Source organism: Cetorhinus maximus, chromosome 8 (assembly GCF_964194155.1).
Source record: "Cetorhinus maximus chromosome 8, sCetMax3.hap1.1, whole genome shotgun sequence".
NCBI classification, from domain to species: domain Eukaryota; kingdom Metazoa; phylum Chordata; class Chondrichthyes; order Lamniformes; family Cetorhinidae; genus Cetorhinus; species Cetorhinus maximus.
In genome coordinates this window covers 142,623,994-142,643,554 of record NC_135886.1, presented here as the reverse complement: position 1 = coordinate 142,643,554, position 19,561 = coordinate 142,623,994, and the positions used below count along the sequence as shown (strand labels likewise).

Sequence of the window (19,561 nt, the reverse complement as noted above, 5' to 3'; positions counted from 1 at the left end):
GTTGAGAGATGGAGAGATTTAGAGAGGGAATACCGGAGCTTAGGACCAGGCAGCTAAAGACACGGCTGCCAATGACAGAGCGATTAAAATCAGGGATTTCATAAACGCTCAATTGCTTTATCGTTCACTCACTCATTGTACTTCAAAATATTGATCATCTGTGAAGTGATCTGGGGATTTCCTGAGAGATGCAGTAAGGGACCTTGTGTGGTATTAAACAATTAAAAGCAGCAGCCATTTTTATACACAGCAAGATCCCACAAACAGATGAATGAGCAGCAAATCTGTTTCTTTTCTATCACTGACTGAGGGAAGAATGTTGGCCAGGACACCTGGAGTCATGGGTAACATTTCACCTGAAGGGGAATAAATCTGACTTGGCACCACTGCCTCAGCTGAGCCTAAATAAGAACAAAGAACAAAGTAAAGTACAGCACAGGAACAGGCCCTTCGGCCCTCCAAGCCTGCGCCGATCATATTGCCCGTCAACTAAAACATTTTGCACTTCCGTATCCCTCTATTCCCATCCTATTCATGTATTTGTCAAGCTGCCTCTTAAAAACCACTATCGTACCTGCTTCCATCACCTCCTCTGGCAGCGAATTCCAGACACTCACTACCCTCTGCGTAAAAAACTTGCCCCGCACATCTCCTCTATAGTTTTCTCCTCTCACCTTAAATCTATGTCCCCTGGTAATTGACTCTTCCACCCTGGGAAAAAGCTTCTGACTATCTACTCTGTCCATGCCACTCATAATTTTGTAAATTCTGAAACAATCCCACAAAATCTCTTGATGCAAAGGTGTGAATTGCAATCACACGAGCCAAACACTGGGGCATCAACCGATTTGAACCCACAACCTCCTGACTCAGAGGTAAGAGTGTTGCCAGCTGTTTTCATAGTGGCTGAAGTGTTCTTTACCGCATTAACACAGCTTCTATTTGTGGAGCAAAACACACACACACAGTTTAAATAAAACAAACCTAGACAATTCCCAGCATTTACTCAAGGCAAATATGTTCTCATGAAATGTCCCGGAGTAAGATTAGAAAAAGTAAAATTCCCAACCAGCCGCAATAGTCAGCCAATGATCCAGAGGGAGGGGCTGATCCAGGAGGGATTGTGTTCAGGCAAATTCATAAGATTGTTTAGAATACAACAGAAGCTAGGGGTTTTTGAGTTCCAAACATGGGGAATTCTATCTTTCTCATCTTCCTCTGGACATTTCATTCGAATTTGTTTGTCTTGAATAAATGCTGGGGATTTTCTGCATTTGTTTTGTTCAAAGCAAAATACTGAGGATGCGGGAAATCTGGAACAAAAACAGAAAATGCTGGAAAAACTCAGCAGGTCTAACAGGTTTTTCCAGCATTTTCTGTTTTTGATTTGTTTTGTTTTGCTCATACTGTGTGTGGTTTACTCCACATGTGGAAGCTATGACATCCCAGTAACCTCTTCAAAATCTTGTTACATCAGTCAGTCACTGATCCTTGTCAGGAGACATGCCAGCTAATTTCAAGTCACTTTCAGTAACTTCAAAACCTGTTGAGCAGTGTGTTATCTCAGGCAAGCTTAGGAAACTGACAATCATTGCATGTGTAGTCTTGCAGTAAATATACACATATTAATAAAATTAGACATTGTAGAAGGAATTAAATAGGGTTCGCAAACACACGAAATGAAGCTCTTAATTTTTTGCAAATTTAATGCCCAGTCTTTGAAAGGCAGTGAGTACAGTGCATTCCTGTCCTCAAATGGGGCCAACACGCAATTGCAATGCTCGTTTTAAATTATATTGGCATGGTCTTGACGTAGTCGTTTTTACGTGTGTGTGCGTGCGAGTTGGCAAGGGGAGTGCCTTCCTTGAGCTCCGTCAGTAGCCACCCTACTCAGGGAGTTGTGAATCTTTCGAATTCTTGACCCCAGCAGAGGATCAGCCTACGATCTTACTGAAAAGGCACAGCGGGCGAGGGGGGCCAAATGGGCAACTCCGGGAGCTCCTACTCCTCGTGTGGTTATGTTCTCATGTCAGCTGGTTCAGTTGGGAAACTGGCCGGTGGGATGTGAGTGAAGATCAGGTTTCCATGGAGACACTATGCATCCCGTCAGCTTCCCAACTGTGAGTTAAAACATCCCCTTTCCTGTCCATCCTAAACGTGTAAAATGGCCAATTGGACAAGGCATTCTCTGTGACCAGTAGAACAAAGTACTCTCAATGGCCAATTAGCCAAGCTAGTAGAGGCATCTCAGTAATTTTACAGTTACAAGTCACTAACTACATGAGAAGGAATGACACTAGGATTGGAGAGGGGCAGGGAAGAGTCAATAACCAGCTGCTAAACAAAATCTATTCAGACCGGTTAAGAGTAGAAGGTTCTTGGATTTTAAAATCAAATTTCTGGGATTCACGTCATTTCTCTGAAAGGTTCACTGACCAGCTGGTTAGTATCCTCCTCCTCCGTGTCATTATTGCTGGACCAGCCATCATTTCCCTCAGAGGCTTCAACATAACGTGATGTTCCAGACCAGTCTGTCAGGAGGAAGAAACATGAGTTAGGTCACAGCTTCTTATTACAATATTGCACTTCCTGTGAAAGAGGGATACAGCAGCATTTACAGAGAATGGAAGTTCAACTCCCACATTGGCATTTTGAGAATCAGTTTTTTTTTTAAATCTAGAAATAAAACAATAAAAGAAGGAAGTATGCAAGAATGACCCCAACCTTCCTGTCGTGTACCTTTTCAATTCACTATCTTGCTCTCTTGCCCACATTTCCATCCTTGGCCTGTTGCAATGTTGCAGTGAAGCCCAACGCAAACTGGAGGGACAGCACCTCATCTTCCGATTAGGCACTTTACAGCCTTCTGGACTTAACATTGAGTTCAACAACTTTAGACAAACGCTGTCCTCCTTATTGATCTTTCTAAACAAATTTTTCCCAACCCCCTCCCCCCAGAGGGCCAGCTGTAACTAGTTCTTATGTTCTGTTGAGCGCTGACCCTCGTTCCGCTATTAACACATTCTGCCATCTTACCTTTATGCTACTATTAGCACCCTCTTTAGCGCTAGCATTAACACTCCATTTGTCTTGTGTCCATGACATCTTTGTCAAATCTCTCCTGAGCTCCCACCTACCCCTGACCTATTTTGTTCCTCCCCCTCCTGAAAAGTATAAAATCCATCACATTTCCACTTCTCCTCAGCTCTGAAGAAGAGCCATATGAACTCCAAACGTTAACTCTGTTTCTCCCTCCACAGATGCTGCCAGGTCTGCTGAGTTTTTCCAGCCTTTTCTGTTTTTATTTTGAATTACAGAAGGAAACCCGTTACATTGACCTGGTCTGGCCTTCATGTGATTCCAGACCCACAGGAATGTGGCTGACTCTTAACTGCCCTCTGAAGTGACCTAGCAAGTCACTCAGTTGTATCAAACGCATATAAACAGCGGTGACTCACCACCACCTTCTCTAGGCAACTAGGGATAGGTAATAAATGTCAGCCTTGACATCTCAAGAGTGAATAATCACCAAAAGTAAATAAAAACAACTGTTACCAATATTTTTGCCAAAGATTTACATTGTTAGCATTCAAGGCTCCTTTTCAAAGCAGCACTTAGGACCATAAGGTGTAGGTGCAGAAGTAGGCCATTTGGCCCATCGAGTCTGCTCTGCCATTCCGTGAGATCATGGTTGATCTGATAATCCTCAACTCCACTTTCCTGCCTTTTCCCCACCAAAAGATCATAAGAAATAGAAGCACGTGTAGGCTAATCATGGCTGATCTGGTTGTGGCCTTAACTTCACTATCCTGTCTCTCCCCTTAACCCTTAACTCCCTTATCAATCAAAAATCTATCTAACTCAGCCTTGAATATACTCAATGACCCAGCCTCCACTGCTCTTTGTGGATGAGAATTCCAAAGACCAGCAACTCTGAAAGAAGAAATTCCTCCTCATCTCCATCTTAAATGGGAGACCCCTTATTTTTAAACGTGTCCCCTAATCCTAGGTTCTCCCATGAGAGGAAACGTCCTCTCAGTAATTACCCTGCGAAACCACCCCAAATCACCTCTCATTCTTCTAAATTCCAATGAGTACATGCACAACCTGCTCAGTTTCCTTCATAAGACAAACCACTTGATCCCAGGAATCAGCCTAGTGAGCTTTTACTGAACACCACTGCTATTAGCCTCTACCTCTGCCACTACTGCTCCATTACAAACCAGCTGTACTTGAAGCTTTGCCATGACTCAGTAGGTTCTCCTCATGGGGGAGGATTTTCCCCTGGTCGGGCGGGCAGACTGGGATCGGGCCCCGGCCGCAATTTCACTCTGGCCGGCCAATTAATGGCCCGGTCAGCGTGAAACGCGCGCTGAGAGCCTCAGCGCTGCCGGGGTGGGGTGGGGTGGGGGCGGGAGGAGCGCGAGTGCTGAAGTCTGCGCATGAGCCGGGGGGGGGTTACGCTGAGTGAAAGCTCCCTGAAGGCACAGAGCTGATTTTTAACATGACAAGTGACGATTGTAAAAATAAGGAAAACGTGTCCCCACATGTAAATCTGTCACGTGAACAGGGACATGTGAAATATGAGTTTTAAACATTTTTGTTGTTTTTTTTTAAGTCACTGTCTAAAGCCACATCCCACCCATGGATGAGGTTTCATTAAAAATGCGAAGGCCGCCTGACCTATTCGCCCGCCCGCCCGCTAACCAAACGGTTGGACAGGCAGCGAAAAATTCAATTTAATTAATTGGCTAAGGGCCTTAAAAGGTCACTTAATTGTCGTCAGGCACGTTACTGCCTCTCGCCCGTGCCCACCGCCCGAAAGATCGCGAGAGTGCGCAATGATGTCAGGACCCACTACTTCACTTCCGGTTGGGTCGAGCGCCCGCCCGCCCGCCTACAGGAAGAAAAGCTTTGCCCATAGTACCCCAGTCAGAAAGTTGCGGGTTCAAATCCCACATCAAGGCTTGAGCACATAAGCTAGGCAGAGCTCCGAGCGCCAGTACTGAGGGAATGCTGCACAGTCAGAGATGCGATCTGAAAGCAGGGCCTGTCCGCCCTCTCCGGTGGATGGAAAAGATCCCATGGTAGGGGTGTGAAGAAGAGCAAGTGTGTTATCCCTGGCGTCCTGGCCAATATTTATCCCTCAATCAACATCGGTAAAAGCAGATTATTTCACCATTAGCACACTGGTGTTTGTGGGAGCTTGCTGTGCACAAGTTTGCTGCAGCATTTCCCATATTAAAACAGTGACTAGTACTTCATGGGTTGTAAATTGGTTGGGATGTCCTGTGATTGTGAAAGGTGCTATATAAATGCAAGTCTTTCTTTCCCATGTGCTTGTTCAGAAGCACCCAGGCCCCCTCTGGTGGCGGTGTTGTGATGAAGTGAGGGAAGGAGTGGAGGCCTTTGAGCTGCAAGAGACAACATCAGAGGGATTAAGGAGAGAACCCTCTCGCCAGGAATGGGATTATGTGAAGCTTGTGCTGGACAATGTTTGTTGAAGTCTCAGCCGGGATAGTGATAAATACACCCACTCACAATCAAAGCGCTTAATCAGCTTTAAACAAAGCTTTGTTAGTGGTGTGGCTTTCAGGTTGACTGAATTCTGGGAACTGCCTGTTCTGCAGAGCTGAATGAATGTTGCAGGAAACAATGCTTCAGCCTTAGAACCTCCTCACAAAATCATAAACTTTTGTTACAGTGGGTCAATAGTACCCCTTCCACTTCATTGGTAATGGGTTTACAAAGGAAGTATAAATAAGAACAGACTGGAGCTGTGGTTGTTGGCTGAGGAGGTGCGTGTTTGTAATGTCTATCTCTGTAAACAAATGCCTGTAAAAGTGTGTAAAGACTCGCTCTAGTTCTATCTTTCACCAAATGGCTTTCTAGAGTAGTAAAATGATAGAATGAATGATGTACCGGGCCATGAGGTTACAGGTTGTGGTTGAATCCAATTCTGCTTTCAGCTGTTGGCCCAAAGCGCCTCATGGGTGCCCAGTTTTAAGCAGCTAGATCCATTCTGAATCTATCCCATTCAGCATGAAAGTAATGCTACTATCACAGTGACGGTTACCAGTACCAGCCACTATCACTATTATCACAGATACTATGGAACCTACCAGACTTATAAATAGAGATGTGTAATTATAGAGCTAGCAGTGATGCTACTTCAGAAACAAAAATAACTGCAAAAACTCAGCAGGTCTGGCAGCATCTGCGGAGAGGAACACAGTTAATGTTTCGAGTCCGTATGACTCTTCAACAGAACTAAGTAAAAATAGAAAAGAGGTGAAATATAAGCTGGTTTAAACGGGGGTGGGGTGGGGTAGAGCTGGATGGAGGGCCAGTGATGATAGGTGGAGATAACCAAAAGATGTCACAGACAAAGGGTCAAAGAGGTGTTGAAGGTGGTGATATTATCTGAGGAATGTGCTAATTAGGGGTAGAAAGCAGGACGAGCAAGGTACAGATAGCCCTAGTGGGGATGGGGGTGGGGTGAAGGAATCGAAAAAGGCTAAAAGGTAGAGATAAAACAATGGATGGAAATACATTTAAAAATAATGGAAATAGGTGGGAAAAGAAAAATCTATATAAATTATTGGAAAAAAGGGGGGGAATCGGAAAGAGGGTGCGGATGGAGGAGAGAGTTCATGATCTAAAATTGTTGAACTCAATATTCAGTCCGGAAAGATGTAAAGTGCCTAGTCGGAAGATGAAGTGCTGTTCCTCCAGTTTGCGTTGAGTTTCGCTGGAACATTGCAGCAGGCCAAGGACGGACATGTGGGCATGAGAGCAGAGCAGGGTGGCGTGTTGAAATGGCAAGCGACAGGGAGGTCTGGGTCATGCTTGCGGACAGACCGAAGGTGTTCTGCCAGGCGGTCACCCAGTCTGCGTTTGGTCTCTCCAATGTAGAGGAAGGTTTGGAGAGACCAAACGCAGACTGGGTGACCGCTTTGCAGAACACCTTCGGTCTGTCCGCAAGCATTACCCAGACCTCTCTGTCACTTGCCATTTCAACACACCACCCTGCTCTCATGCCCACATATCCGTCCTTGGCCTGCTGCATTGTTCCAGTGAAGCTCAACACAAACTGGAGGAACAGCACCTCATCTTCCGACTAGGCACTTTACAGCCTTCCGGACTGAATATTGAGTTCAACAATTTTAGATCATGAACTCTCTCCTCCATCCCCACCCACTTTCCGATTCCCCCCCACCCCTTTTTTTCCGATAATTTATATAGATTTTTCTTTTCCCACGTATTTCCATTATTTTTAAATGTATTTCCATCCATTGTTTTATCTCTACCTTTTAGCCTTTTTTGATTCCTTCACCCCACCCCACCCCCACTAGGGCTATCTGTACCTTGCTCGTCCTGCTTTCTACCTTTAATTAGCACATTCCTTAGATAAAATCACCACCTTCAACACCTCTTTGTCCTTTTGTCTGTGACATCTTTTGGTTATCTCCACCTATCACTGGCCCTCTATCCAGCTTTACTTGTCCCACCCCCCTTAAGCCAGCTTATATTTCACCTCTTTTCTATTTTTACTTAGTTCTGTTGAAGGGTCATTCGGACTCGAAACGTTAACTGTGCTTCTTTCCGCAGATGCTGCCAGACCTGCTGAGTTTTTCCAGGTATTTTTGTTTTTGTTTTGGATTTCCAGCATCCGCAGTTTTTTGCTTTTATCTTAGTGATGCTACTTCAACCTACATTTGTCTAATTCGCTTTATTCGAGAGTTCTAAGCAAAAGTCAATGAGAGAGTTCTGTGACAACATTTCCTGAGGCTGACACAAATAAATTTAGCAGAACAGACAGTTCCAGGAAAGCAATCAGCCCAAAAAAACCACACCACCAGTGAAACCACGCTTAGAGATGGCTAAATGCTCTGATTAGTAATGTTGGCATTTAACCGTTTGAAGATGCACAGCCCCCCTTTACAATAAAAGCTGCCGGAGCCTTTAAGGGTAATCGTGGGGAAAGGGGCTGATCAGCAATACCTTTCCGTGTTGAGAGATGCTGTGGTGACAGAGGGAAGTGTTCTAGAGCGACAGGAGTTTTGAGATCAGAATCATTTTCTTCTGAACTTAAAGAGGCTGTTTTCTGATTCCTGTACAAAAAAAGGAAATTGAAAATGACCTTAAATGAGAGACAATGGAATCCTGTAACCATAGATCAACTTTCATACTTGAGGACTACTCCGATCTCTGGAACCTACCTCTCCGATTGCACTAACTTAATGCAAAATTGATTAGATCTATTTTATTCCTTTGCAAGGCAAAAACGGCGTATTGACATTTGATTTTTATGGACTATTTTAACACTTACCCTGCGGATAGAAGAATCTGATCTGTAAGATGATGATGAGATTGGCTGCCTTCTGTGAAACAGAGGCAAAGTAAGATAATGATCAGGCATTGCTATAACCCAGGGTCTGCCGGTATATCCTGTTCTACTCAGGCTCCAATTAAATAAATGGCCCCAACTGAGTGGAAATGAAATTCTTTAGCGCAACTAGCTATTGAGGCAGCCACTAGGACATCATTTAACAGGCAACTGGTATTAAAGAAGGAAGATTCTGAAGGAAGGGAAATGGGACCACAGTAAATAGCTTCAGTTGAAGAGGCAGCAGGGACAGGAGGAGGCCATTCAGCCCCTTGAGTCTTTTCTGCCATTCAATTAGATCATGGCTGATCTGTACCTTAACTTCATTTACACATTTTTGGTTCTGTAACCACTAATAACTTAAGGAAAGATCTCTCAATCTCAGTTTTGAAATGTTCAATTGATCCCCAGCCACATGTGACTGGTCGAAGGTTTCTGTCCACTTCATCACAGTTATTGTTTTCATTTTTCAAACAACTTTGCAGCAGTAACTTAAAGCCTCATTCAATATGACAGCGTGCTTATCGATATAAAGGCAGTGGGCATGTGGAACCAAATTTTGAAACTAAAACTACTTTAGAAATGGTTGAATCTCGAAAGTGTAACAAGGAGCTAATTTCCAGCTCCATTCTCAGAACCATCAGGATTCGTAAAAATGCTTATCTGCACAGCAGCCCCCCCCTCCCATCCTCTCCCCCAAAACAGGGCCGATGAGTATGCAACACATCTTTATCAAGACAGCCAAAGGAAATATAACATAACAACTCTGTACAATTGTAGACCAGATACAACCATCAGACAACAGCCCATGCCCAATCTATCAAAGTTGTCAAGGATCAGAGCCCTTGAATCTCACCAAGCTGCCAGGAATCAACTGTTTTCGCATCAATTAATCATTACACTATCATTGCATTACTATTATGATGACTGGATTACCACCAAACCCAGGGCAGGATTTTACAGTCTTCTGCCAGTGAGTTTGCAGGCAGGAGGGTCTGCAAAATTCACTGGATGATCTCCCCATCCACTGCCCTCATGCCCAACTGTCTGACCTGTCCATAATTTTACATGGGGTGAGGCGAGGCCTAGGGTGACCCGCCCGCAGTCACCCCAGTTGAGGCCCTTAAGGGGCCAATTATTGACCACTTAAGGTCGGCTTCCCACCTGACCTCAATTTTGAGGCTGGTGGGAGGAGTTCGGGCTTGGGGAAGCCACCACCCCACACCCCCTAAGGTCTGCCCCTATCCCCTCCTTCCCTCCCTCCTCCCCAGCCTCTCCATCAAAACCCCCAGCCCTCTCCATTCCCACCCTCTTTGCAGTGAGGCTCCCCTGCATTTACCTGACCCTGGACTCTGGGACATAGAATCTGCGGACTGCTTCTAGTCCCAGCCCTGGCCACTGCTGCCACTAGTGCTGCTGGGACTACAGAGGTTGCCAGCCAATCAGATCGGGTGGTCGCTCTCTGAGGTGGGACTTCTGCACCAGTGAGGAGCAGAAGTCCCACTTTCAGCCAATCAAAGCTCTTTAAAGTGGGGTTGCTGTCATTGGCAGGGACGTGTTCCCCGTCAACTCTTCGGGTGGCACAGCAGAAAACACTGCCATCTGAAAAATCCTGCCCCTGGAGTACCATCAACAATGGATCACTGCTCTCTCTGAACTGGCACAGAAACATGCAGCACAGAATGAGGCCACTCGACCCTTTTCACATGTGCCAGCTCTTAACATTAGTCCCACTCCTCCTGTTCTTTCTCCATAGCTGTGCAAATTTCTTCAAGTATTTATCCAATTCCCTTTTGAAAGTTACTGTTGAAACCACTCCCAATGCCCTTTCAGGCAACCAATCCCAGATCACAAGAACTCAGTGTAAAAACAAGCCTCATCATCTCTCTAGCTCTTCTGCTCAATCTCGTCCTCTGGTTACTGACCCTCCTACCACTGGCAACATTTTCTCCTTACTTACTCTGACCAAAATCCTTCATAATTTTGAACACCTCTATTAAATCTCCTCTTAATCTTCTCTGCTGTATGGAGAACAATTCCAGCTTCTCCACATTACTGGAGTCCCTCATCCCTGGTGCCATTCCAGTAAATCTCCTCCGCACCCTCTCCAAGGCCTTGACATCTTCCTAAAGTGTGGTGTCCAGGATTCGACATAATATTCCAGCTGAGGCCTAACCAGTGATTTTACAAAGGTTTAGCAATGTAACCCCGGCAGGAAACTCCAATGGCTAACACAGTGAGAAACTATTAAAGATATAAAAATGGTGCCCTCTGTACACCACCATTTCCAATAATAGGGAATTAAAGTGCCTTACTACCCAAATCTGGGAACTTGGCAACATATCCCCCCAAAAAATAGGCTAGTTAGGCTCCCAATCATTCTGGTGCTTATCTCCGATCGGAAGTTAATACCACTGTGTAGTCCTGTTATTTAAGTTAATTAGTCTGTAATTAATACAAGTGATAGCTGTGCCAAGTAATGTGTTCTCTTAATCCTGTGATCTCTGGTCTTTATTGCGGTGCTCAGTTTGGGTTCTCAGCTCCTGACCTCATTACAGTTCAAACATGGACAAAAGAGCTGAACTGGTGAGGTGAGAGTGACTGCCCTTGACATCAAGGCTGCCATTGGCCGAGTGTGGCATCAAGGAGCCCTAGCAAAACTGGAGTCAATAGGAGTCAGGGGGAAAACTCTCCGCTGGTTGCAGTCATACTTAGTGCAATGGAAGATGGTTGTGGTTGTTGGAGGTCAGTCATCTCAGCTCCAGGACATCACTGCAGGAGTTCCTCAGGGTAGTGTCCTCGGCCCAACCATTTTCAGCTGCTTCATCAATGACCTTCCTTCCATTATAAGGTCAGAAGCGGGGATGTTTGCTGATGATTGCACAATGTTCTGCATCATTCACGGCTCCTCAGATACTGAAGCAATCCATGCCCAAAGGCAGCAAGATCTGGTCAACATTTAGGCTAATAAGTGGCAAGTAACAGTTGCGGCACACAAGTGCCATGCAATGACCATCTCCAACAAGAGAGAATCTAACCATCGTCCCTTGACATCCAATGGCATTACCATCACTGAATCCCCCACTATCAACATTCTTGGTGTGGGGGGGGTGGGGGACAGAGTGGGGTGGGTGGGGTGGTTACCATTGACCAGAGATTGAACTGGACTAGCCATATAAATACTGTGACTACAAGAGTAGGACAGAGGTTGGGAATTCTATGGTGAATAACTCACCTCCTGACTCTGCAAAGCCTGTCCACCATTTACAAGACACTAGTCAGGAGTGTGATGGAATACTCTCCACTTGCCTGGATGAATGCAGCTCCTGCAACACTCAAGAAGCTTGACACTGTCCAGGACAAAGCAGTCCAAAGACACCCCATCCACCACCTTCAACGTTCACTCCCTCCACCACTGACGCACAGTTGCAGCAGTGTGTACCACCTACAAGATGAACTACAGCAACTCACCAAGGCTCCTTCAACAGTACCTTCCAGACCCACAAACTCCACCACCTAAAATAACAAGGGCAGCCGGCCTATGGAAACACCATCACCCGCAAGTTCCCCTCCAAGCCACTCACTGTCCAGACTTCGAAATATATCGCTGTTCCTTCATTGTCGCTGGGTCAAAGCTCTGGAACTCCCTCCCTAACAGCACTGTGGGTGTACCTATACTACGTGGACTGCAGCGGTTCAAGAAGGCAGCTCACCACCACCTTCTCAAGGGCAACTAGGGATGGGCAATAAATGCCAGCTTAGCCAGCTATGCCCACAACCCATGAAAGAAGTAAAAAAATGAACTCTTCTCCCTAAGTTAGGAGGCGGTGATCATTGTGTCATAAGGGTTAGGATGACGGTAGAAAAGGGCAATGTGCAATCCAGAGAAAGAACAATTAACTGGGGGAAAGTTGATTTCCATGGAGCAAGAAAGGAGCTGGGCCAGATAGACTGGAACTAAAGGTTGGCAGGAAAATCTTCAGCTGAACAATGGGCTACCTTCAAAGAAGAAATGGTTCAGGCACAGTCAAGATATATTCCCTCAAAAGGGGAAGGTAGGGCAAACAAGTCCAGAGCTCCCTGGATGACAAAGGAGATAGAAATTGAGATAAATAAGAAAAAGTGTGCTCATGACAGGTGTCAGGCAGCAAATACAATTGAGAACCAAGCGGAATATGGAAGGTTCAGAGGGGAGGTGAAGAGGCAAAAAAGTGAAGCAAAGAGGGATTATGAGAGAAGACTGGTAGCCAACATAAAGGGGAATCCCAAAGTCTTCTATAGGCACATAAATAGTAAAAGGAGTAAAAGGCCGATTAGGGACCAAAGAGGTGATTTACACATGGAGGCAGGGGGCATGACTGAGGTGTTAAATAAATATTTCGCATCCCTCTTTACCAAGGAGGTAGATCCTACAGCAGCCACAGTGACAGATGAGGAAACTCTGTCACTAGAAGAGTTCAAAATTGATAAGGAGGAAGTGTTGTGTAGACTGTAGGTATTTAAAGCTGACAAGGCACCGGGACCGGATGAGATTCATCCAAGGATATTGAAGGAAGTGAGAGTAGAAATTGCAGGGGCACTGGCCATAATCTTTCAGTCTTCCCTAGACTTAGGGGAGGTACCAGAGGACTGGAGAATTGCAAACATTATGCCCTTGTTCAAAAAAGGTTGTAAGGAAAGGGCACCGGAAGCAGATCCAGAAGTAACTTACAAAAAAATTGGATATATAGTTTAGGGGAAAACTTTTCAGGATTATGGGGAAAAGGCTGGGGAGTGGGACTATTTGAATAGCTCTTTCAAAGGGCCAGCACAGGCACAATAGACCAAATGGCCTCTGTCTGCACTGTAAGGTCCTATGATTGTAACTCAGCTAGATTGTATATTTGAAACCTGATTTCAAAAGACCGGACCGGAAAGAGATGATACTTGAACAGTAATAGCTTTATAGAGTATGGACAGCTACAGCCTATTGAGGAATCAGTCAGGTGGGAATGGTGACTCTGCGGTTAGGTTTCCTCACTCTATTGCACAGTCAGAAGGGGCGCCTAGCCCAGCCTAGCCATCATTTTTCAACATCACAGTGAAAGAAATTTCTAGAATTCAGCAACAACAAAAAGCAGCAAGTACCTTGGAGAAGTCTCTGTTGATTTGTCAGCACTTTTCTCAATTCACTCAACCAGACCATCTTAATATCCACTGATGGAGCCTGAGAACAGGTAGAGAATATCGTTTGGCAATGGGTAAACACTTTAAGCGCTGTTCTTCTGTGAAAAAGCGTTTGGCTCCTTTGATCTTAAATACAGACATGTCAAATAACAAATAGCTCTTACACATTGCAGTTGATTTAACAATAGGCAACTGATCTTAGTTTATGTTTGGACAACAATCACAGAGAGTGATCTTTCTCCCTGGCCCATCGGCTCAGTGACTTGGGCAGGGGAGGTGGGAGCAAAAAACATTTGTGATGCTTTCTCTCCAGCCCAATCCGTGATTCATTCACCACCCCCCGCCTCTGTCGCTGAATCAGGGATGTCGCTCTGAGAGCTCCCCCACCTCAGCAGAATGCGGACGCACTAACCAGGCCCCATTATGTATTTGGCTCCATCACTGGGATTTGGAACAGGGTCAGTAACTGATCTTTGCGACAGGCCGGCAGTGAGACACGGTTACGTTTCCCTCCTGTCAGCGTGGATCACAGCAGTTCCAGACAAATGGATCGCTCTACCTCTTTTTTAAAAAAGTGTACCATGTAATACCTCTGTATTCGTGAATTAAAAGCTCATGTCGGACTGCCGGCTACAACAGGGTACGCGGGTGTTGTGGTTATGTCCCAGTATAACTGTTTGAGAATTTCAATCCGAAAATATAAAGCTGGTCTTGGTACCAGTGACCATGACCCTATTGAATTGTCCTTTTCAGGGAAGGAAATTTGACTCCAGACCCATGCCAATGTGCTTGATTCTTAAATCTAAATGATCTGGCAAGCCTCTTAGCTGCTTCAAACCACTAAAAAGAATATTACGTGGGCAGCAGCAGTTTCGAAACAAGTCCCATCGCTACCTACTCAGGGAAATGGGGAATGGGCAATAAATGCCAGCCTTAGCAGTGACACCCACACCCAAGTGTGAATTTGAAATAAAGATCAGAACCATGGATTTATTTACAAGAAGATAGATTAAGAAGCTGCAGATATTCTGGCTCTGGGATTAGGAAATATTCAGTCAGCAGAGGGCAATGCCTGCTGTGTGATATTTGAAGGTTGTTTCTGGAGAATCAGTTCCTGATTGTAACACCTTGACCCTGGGAATCCATGCACTGTATCTTCCAGCTTGAGTGACCAGATGCACCCACTGCAAATGTCTGCTGATGACCCTGTGGTCAGGGAAACTGCACTTCAATGGCAAGTGTCTGCGCCTCTAGCTAGGGTGGCTGGCCCCTGGATACTGGGCTGCATACTGCTAGATCTGATGAGGGAGTACCTCAGCACACCTCCCCACCAACACACCCCTCCCAGCCCCCACCTCCTCCATTTGAGGAATTAATGCCACAAGATCCTACACCAGTTTTGTAAAGGAGCTGAAACTTCTTTAAGGAGAACTGCATCCTTTTGGAGAGTTCAGACCACAATCCAGGCCTAGATTACCAGCTGGTTCCACTTCTACCACTTGGTGTGGTGGTTACGCCTTGTGTAACCAGGACTACCATCTGCTGAGGACCCCACTAACTACTGAGAGACCAAGATGTGGTAACTCCCTAGAGAAGGGAGTCGCTGTCCCTAGCCTTACCCCTTCCAATACTGGTTGCCATGTTTGGGACAAATGGAAGCTCTGCCGCTTCTGAGATTGACAGGCAAGGCTGGGACTTGGCCTACCCAGCAATCTTACTGCCACGCCTGTGTTATAATAATGGTGGGACTGTGTGAGCAGACCAGAATGCCCCTGAAGGCAACAGGCAGGCTGGACCTCTTGCTCAATCTGAATTTTAAACGTAACAGCTAATCCATTTTAGCTCAGTTATTGTTTCCTTCAAGTGGATCTCGAAGTGGATTTAAAAAGAGCAGTGGATGCATTGGTTGTCATCTTCCGAGATTCTATAGACTCTAGAACAGTTCCTACAGATTGGAGGGTTGCTAATGTAACCCCACTATTTAAAAAGGGAGGCAGACAGAAAACAGGGAATTATAAACCAGTCAGCCTACGTCAGTAGTGGGGAAAATTCTAGAGTCCATTATAAAAGATTTAAAAGCTGAGCACATGGAAAACAGTGGCAGAATCGGACAGAGTCAGCATGGATTTATGAAAGGGAAATCATGCTTGACAAATCTACTGGAATTTTTCGAGGATGTAACTAGTAGAGTTGATGAGGGGGAGCCAGTGGATGTGGTTTATTTGGACTTTTAGAAGGCTTTCGACAAAGTCCCACATAAGAGATTGGCGTGTAAAATTAAAGTGCATGGGATTGGGGGTAGTGTATTGAGATGGATATAAAACTGGTTGGCAGACAGGAAACAAAGAGTAGGAATAAACGGGTCTTTTTCTGAATGGCAGGCAGTGACTAGTGGGATACCACAGGGATCGGTGCTGGGACCCCAGTTATTCACAATATATATTAATGATTTAGATGAGGGAATTAAATGTAATATCTCCAAATTTGCAGATGACACAAAGCTGGGTGGGAGGGTGAGCTGTGAGGAGGATGCAGAGATGCTTCAGTGTGATTTGGACAAGCTAAGTGAGTGGGCAAATGCATGGCAGATGCAGTATAATGGGGATAAATGTGAGGTTATCCATTTTGGTAGCAAAATCAGGAAGGCAGATTATTATCTGAATGGCCAAAAATTGAGAGAGGGAAATGTGCAACGAGACCTGGGTGTCCTCGTACACCAGTCGCTGAAGATAAGCATGCAGGTGCAGCAGGTGGTAAAGAAGGCAAATGGTATGTTGGCCTTCATAGCCAGAGGATTCGAGTACAGGAACAGGGATGTCTTGCTGCAATTATACAGGGCCTTGGTGAGACCACACCTGGAATACTGTGTGCAATTTTGGTCTCCTTATTTGAGGAAGGATAGACTTGCTATAGAGGGAGTGCAGCGAAGGTTTACCCGACTGATTCCTGGGATGGCGGGAATGACATATGAGGAGAGATTGAGTCGATTAGGATTATATTCGCTGGAGTTCAGAAGAATGAGGGGGGATCTCACAGAAACCTATAAAGTTCTAACAGGACTAGACAGGGTAGATGCAGGAAGGATATTTCCGATGATAGGGGAGTCTAGAACCAGGGGTCACAGTCTGGGGATACGGGGTAGACCATTTAGGACTGAGATGAGGAGAAATTTCTTCACCCAGAGAGTGGTGAGCCTGTGGAATTCGCTACCACAGAAAGTAGTTGAGACCAAAACATTGTATGTTTTCAATGAGAAGTTAGATATAGCTCTTGGGGCGAAAGGGATCAAAGGGTATGGGGAGAAAGCGGGAGCAGGCTATTGAGTTGGATGATCAGCCATGATCATAATGAATGACGGAGCAGGCTCGAAGGGCTGAATGGCCTACTCCTGCTTCTAGTTTCTATGTTTCTAAGAGCAAGGGCAGCAGGTGCATGGGACTACAATGATCTGCAAGGTCCCCTCCAAGCTACTCACTATCCTGGCTTGGAAATATATTGCCGTTCTTTCACTGTCACTGGGTCAAAATCCTGGAACTCCCTCCCTTACAGCACTGTGGGTGTACCTACACCACATGGACTGCAGTGGTTCAAGAAGGTGGCTCACCACCACCTTCTCAAAGGCAATTAGAGATGAGCAATAAACTGGTTTTGTTAGTGATGACCACATCATGAGAATTGATCTATTTTTTCAAGAAGAGAGTTACTTGAGCCCTGCAGTTAGAAGCAAGTCAAATCCTACAAACACATTCCATGAATCCTGGATTGTACTGAACTTACCTGGATGAGATACACTTCCTCTCGCCCACTATACCAGACTTCAAACTTCCGAATATCTCCTTTAATATTCTCAGTGATCCCAACAGCACTCATCTGACAAATGAAATCCAAGAAGTATTGTTATATTCCTCTATTCTTCTTTCAATAGCAAGTTGCAGCATTACATTTATAAGGAATATCTTTGAAATAGAACCACAATTACAAGAATCAATTGCAAAAGGCTAGTGGTTTGTCACACTGACCCATGTTGTACAGAACTGGACACCACTATAGGAAGGATGTGAACGCATTGGAGAGAGTGCAGGTGAGATTTACAAAAATGGCTCCAGGGATGAGAAACTTCCGTTACAAAGATATATTGGAATAATTGGGACTGTTCCCTTTGGAGGGGAGAAGGCCAAGAGGAGATTTGATAGAGGTGTTCAAAATAATGAGGGGGATGGACAGAGTAGATAGGGAGTAACTGTTCCCACTCATAAAAGGATCAAGAACGAGAAGTTTGACAGATTTAAAGTGATTTGCAAAAGAAGCAAATGCGATGTGAGAAAAACTTTTTCACACAGCGAGTGGTTTGGGTCTGGAATGCACTGCCTGGAAGTGTGGAGGAGGCAGGTTCAATCGAGGCATTCAAGAGGGCATTAGATGATTATTTGAATAGAAACAATGTGTAGGGTTAGGGGGAAAAGACAGACGGATGGCACTGAGTCGTAATGCTCATTTGGAGAGCCAGCACAGACACAATGGCCCAAATGGCTTCCTTCTGCACCTTAACAATTCTTTGGTTCTGTAAAGTATGTCTGTGAAGTGTGCTTTTGGCTGTACTAAAAGAAAAAGGGGAATGTTCTGTTTTGTGGTTTAAAGCATAAGTTGCTGCAAAGATACTGTTTCGTCGATAGTGTTTTTAGTCTTTCGTCTTAAAACGTGAAATCTTGTCATGTCATCCATTCAGCTATTAACTGGAAGTTTGAATTTCTATTTATATGTCTCTATGGAGATTGTAGCCATAGCAGATGACCTATAGGTATCAAATCACCAGGGCTGCCTGGTGAGGAAGCAGTAGTGGAGATAAAGGGCTGAATTTTCACTGGGTCTGAATGACTCAAGGGCCTTTTAAAAATGGCTGGAGGGTCCCGATTCTGGGATTCCCATCCCCAGTCCTGGGCTGTCTGATTTTCGGGAGCACCTTTAGTGGGCTGGGCTGGTTCATGTCAAAACCCTGCACTTGGCACTCCTGACCTGACATTCCTACCTGTTGGCAATTTTCACGGAGTCAGGCCAGGTTTTTACAGAGTCGTGGTTTATGGCCTGTAAGATGAGTCATGAACCCTAGTCTGCATGAGGGGACCTATTAAAAGGTGAGTTCAAAAGGTTCCCCTCATGCCCCCTATGTCAAGCTATGGCCCTGCGCTCACCCCCATGGTCCGTCATGCCCACCATGCCAAGCTGTGACACTTCCATGCCCACTGACCCACTATACACTGTATATAACCAATGAACCCTATGGTGACGCTTTGAAGTATCAATAACAGAAATCACAAGCCCTTGAAACCACTTAAACTTGTGTAAATAAACATTGTGAAATTGACCTCTGAGAGCCCAAACATCCATTGCACTTGTTGAAACAGCTGCACCCCAGAGAAAAAAATTGCTTGACCGATAGCTCTAGCTCTTTGATCTCTGCTCAATTTCACAAAGGGTCTGGGTGATTGGCACTTTTATGACCTTGTAGTGAAATGACTTTTTTTAAAAACATAGTAGAAAGTAATTAATGAATGACTTTTAAAGTTTTTTTTCTACATATCCTATTGTCACTAGTGGGTGGGTAAATTGCCTGACAATGGGGGTATGAGCTATAGGGGTGGATGGGGGAGACACAGCTTGGCCTTGGGGGAATGAGGTGCCATGTCCGGGGGGCGGGGGTGGTGGGTGGTGGGAAGCATGATGTGGTATGGGTGGGGCATGGGGAGTGTGTTGGGGTCAGTGGGGGTTGAGGGCTAAGGGCTGGAAGACCTTTGTGTTCTTATTTTATCAGGGACACAGCCCCACAGCACCGAGGCAGGTTTCCTAAACAGCCTGCCTCTGCTCCCGGCAGTCCCTGCGGCTGCCCCCAAACTGTATCCCTGGTGGGCTGGCCCGACTGAAGCACGCACCGGCCCACCCCCTACACTGAAAGCTCAGTCCTTCCAGGCACTTCCTCCAAAGAGCCAGCCAGGAGTGGGGTGGTGGGGG

The 19,561-nt window shown here is 45.4% G+C and overlaps 1 protein-coding gene across 2 annotated transcripts in view; it reads right to left on the bottom strand.

Moving 5' to 3' along the window:
- mcf2a (MCF.2 cell line derived transforming sequence a) overlaps nucleotides 1-19,561 on the bottom strand; it is a 196,748-nt gene that overhangs the window by 16,492 nt on the left and 160,695 nt on the right. For both annotated transcript variants that reach the window (XM_078547702.1, XM_078547703.1), the window contains exons 23-27: nucleotides 17,333-17,425; nucleotides 13,517-13,595; nucleotides 8,333-8,384; nucleotides 8,005-8,114; nucleotides 2,437-2,531 (exon numbers count right to left, since the gene is read on the bottom strand). In XM_078547702.1, the coding sequence (XP_078403828.1) occupies nucleotides 2,437-2,531; nucleotides 8,005-8,114; nucleotides 8,333-8,384; nucleotides 13,517-13,595; nucleotides 17,333-17,425 (429 nt within the window). The remainder of the gene's footprint in view (nucleotides 1-2,436; nucleotides 2,532-8,004; nucleotides 8,115-8,332; nucleotides 8,385-13,516; nucleotides 13,596-17,332; nucleotides 17,426-19,561) is intronic.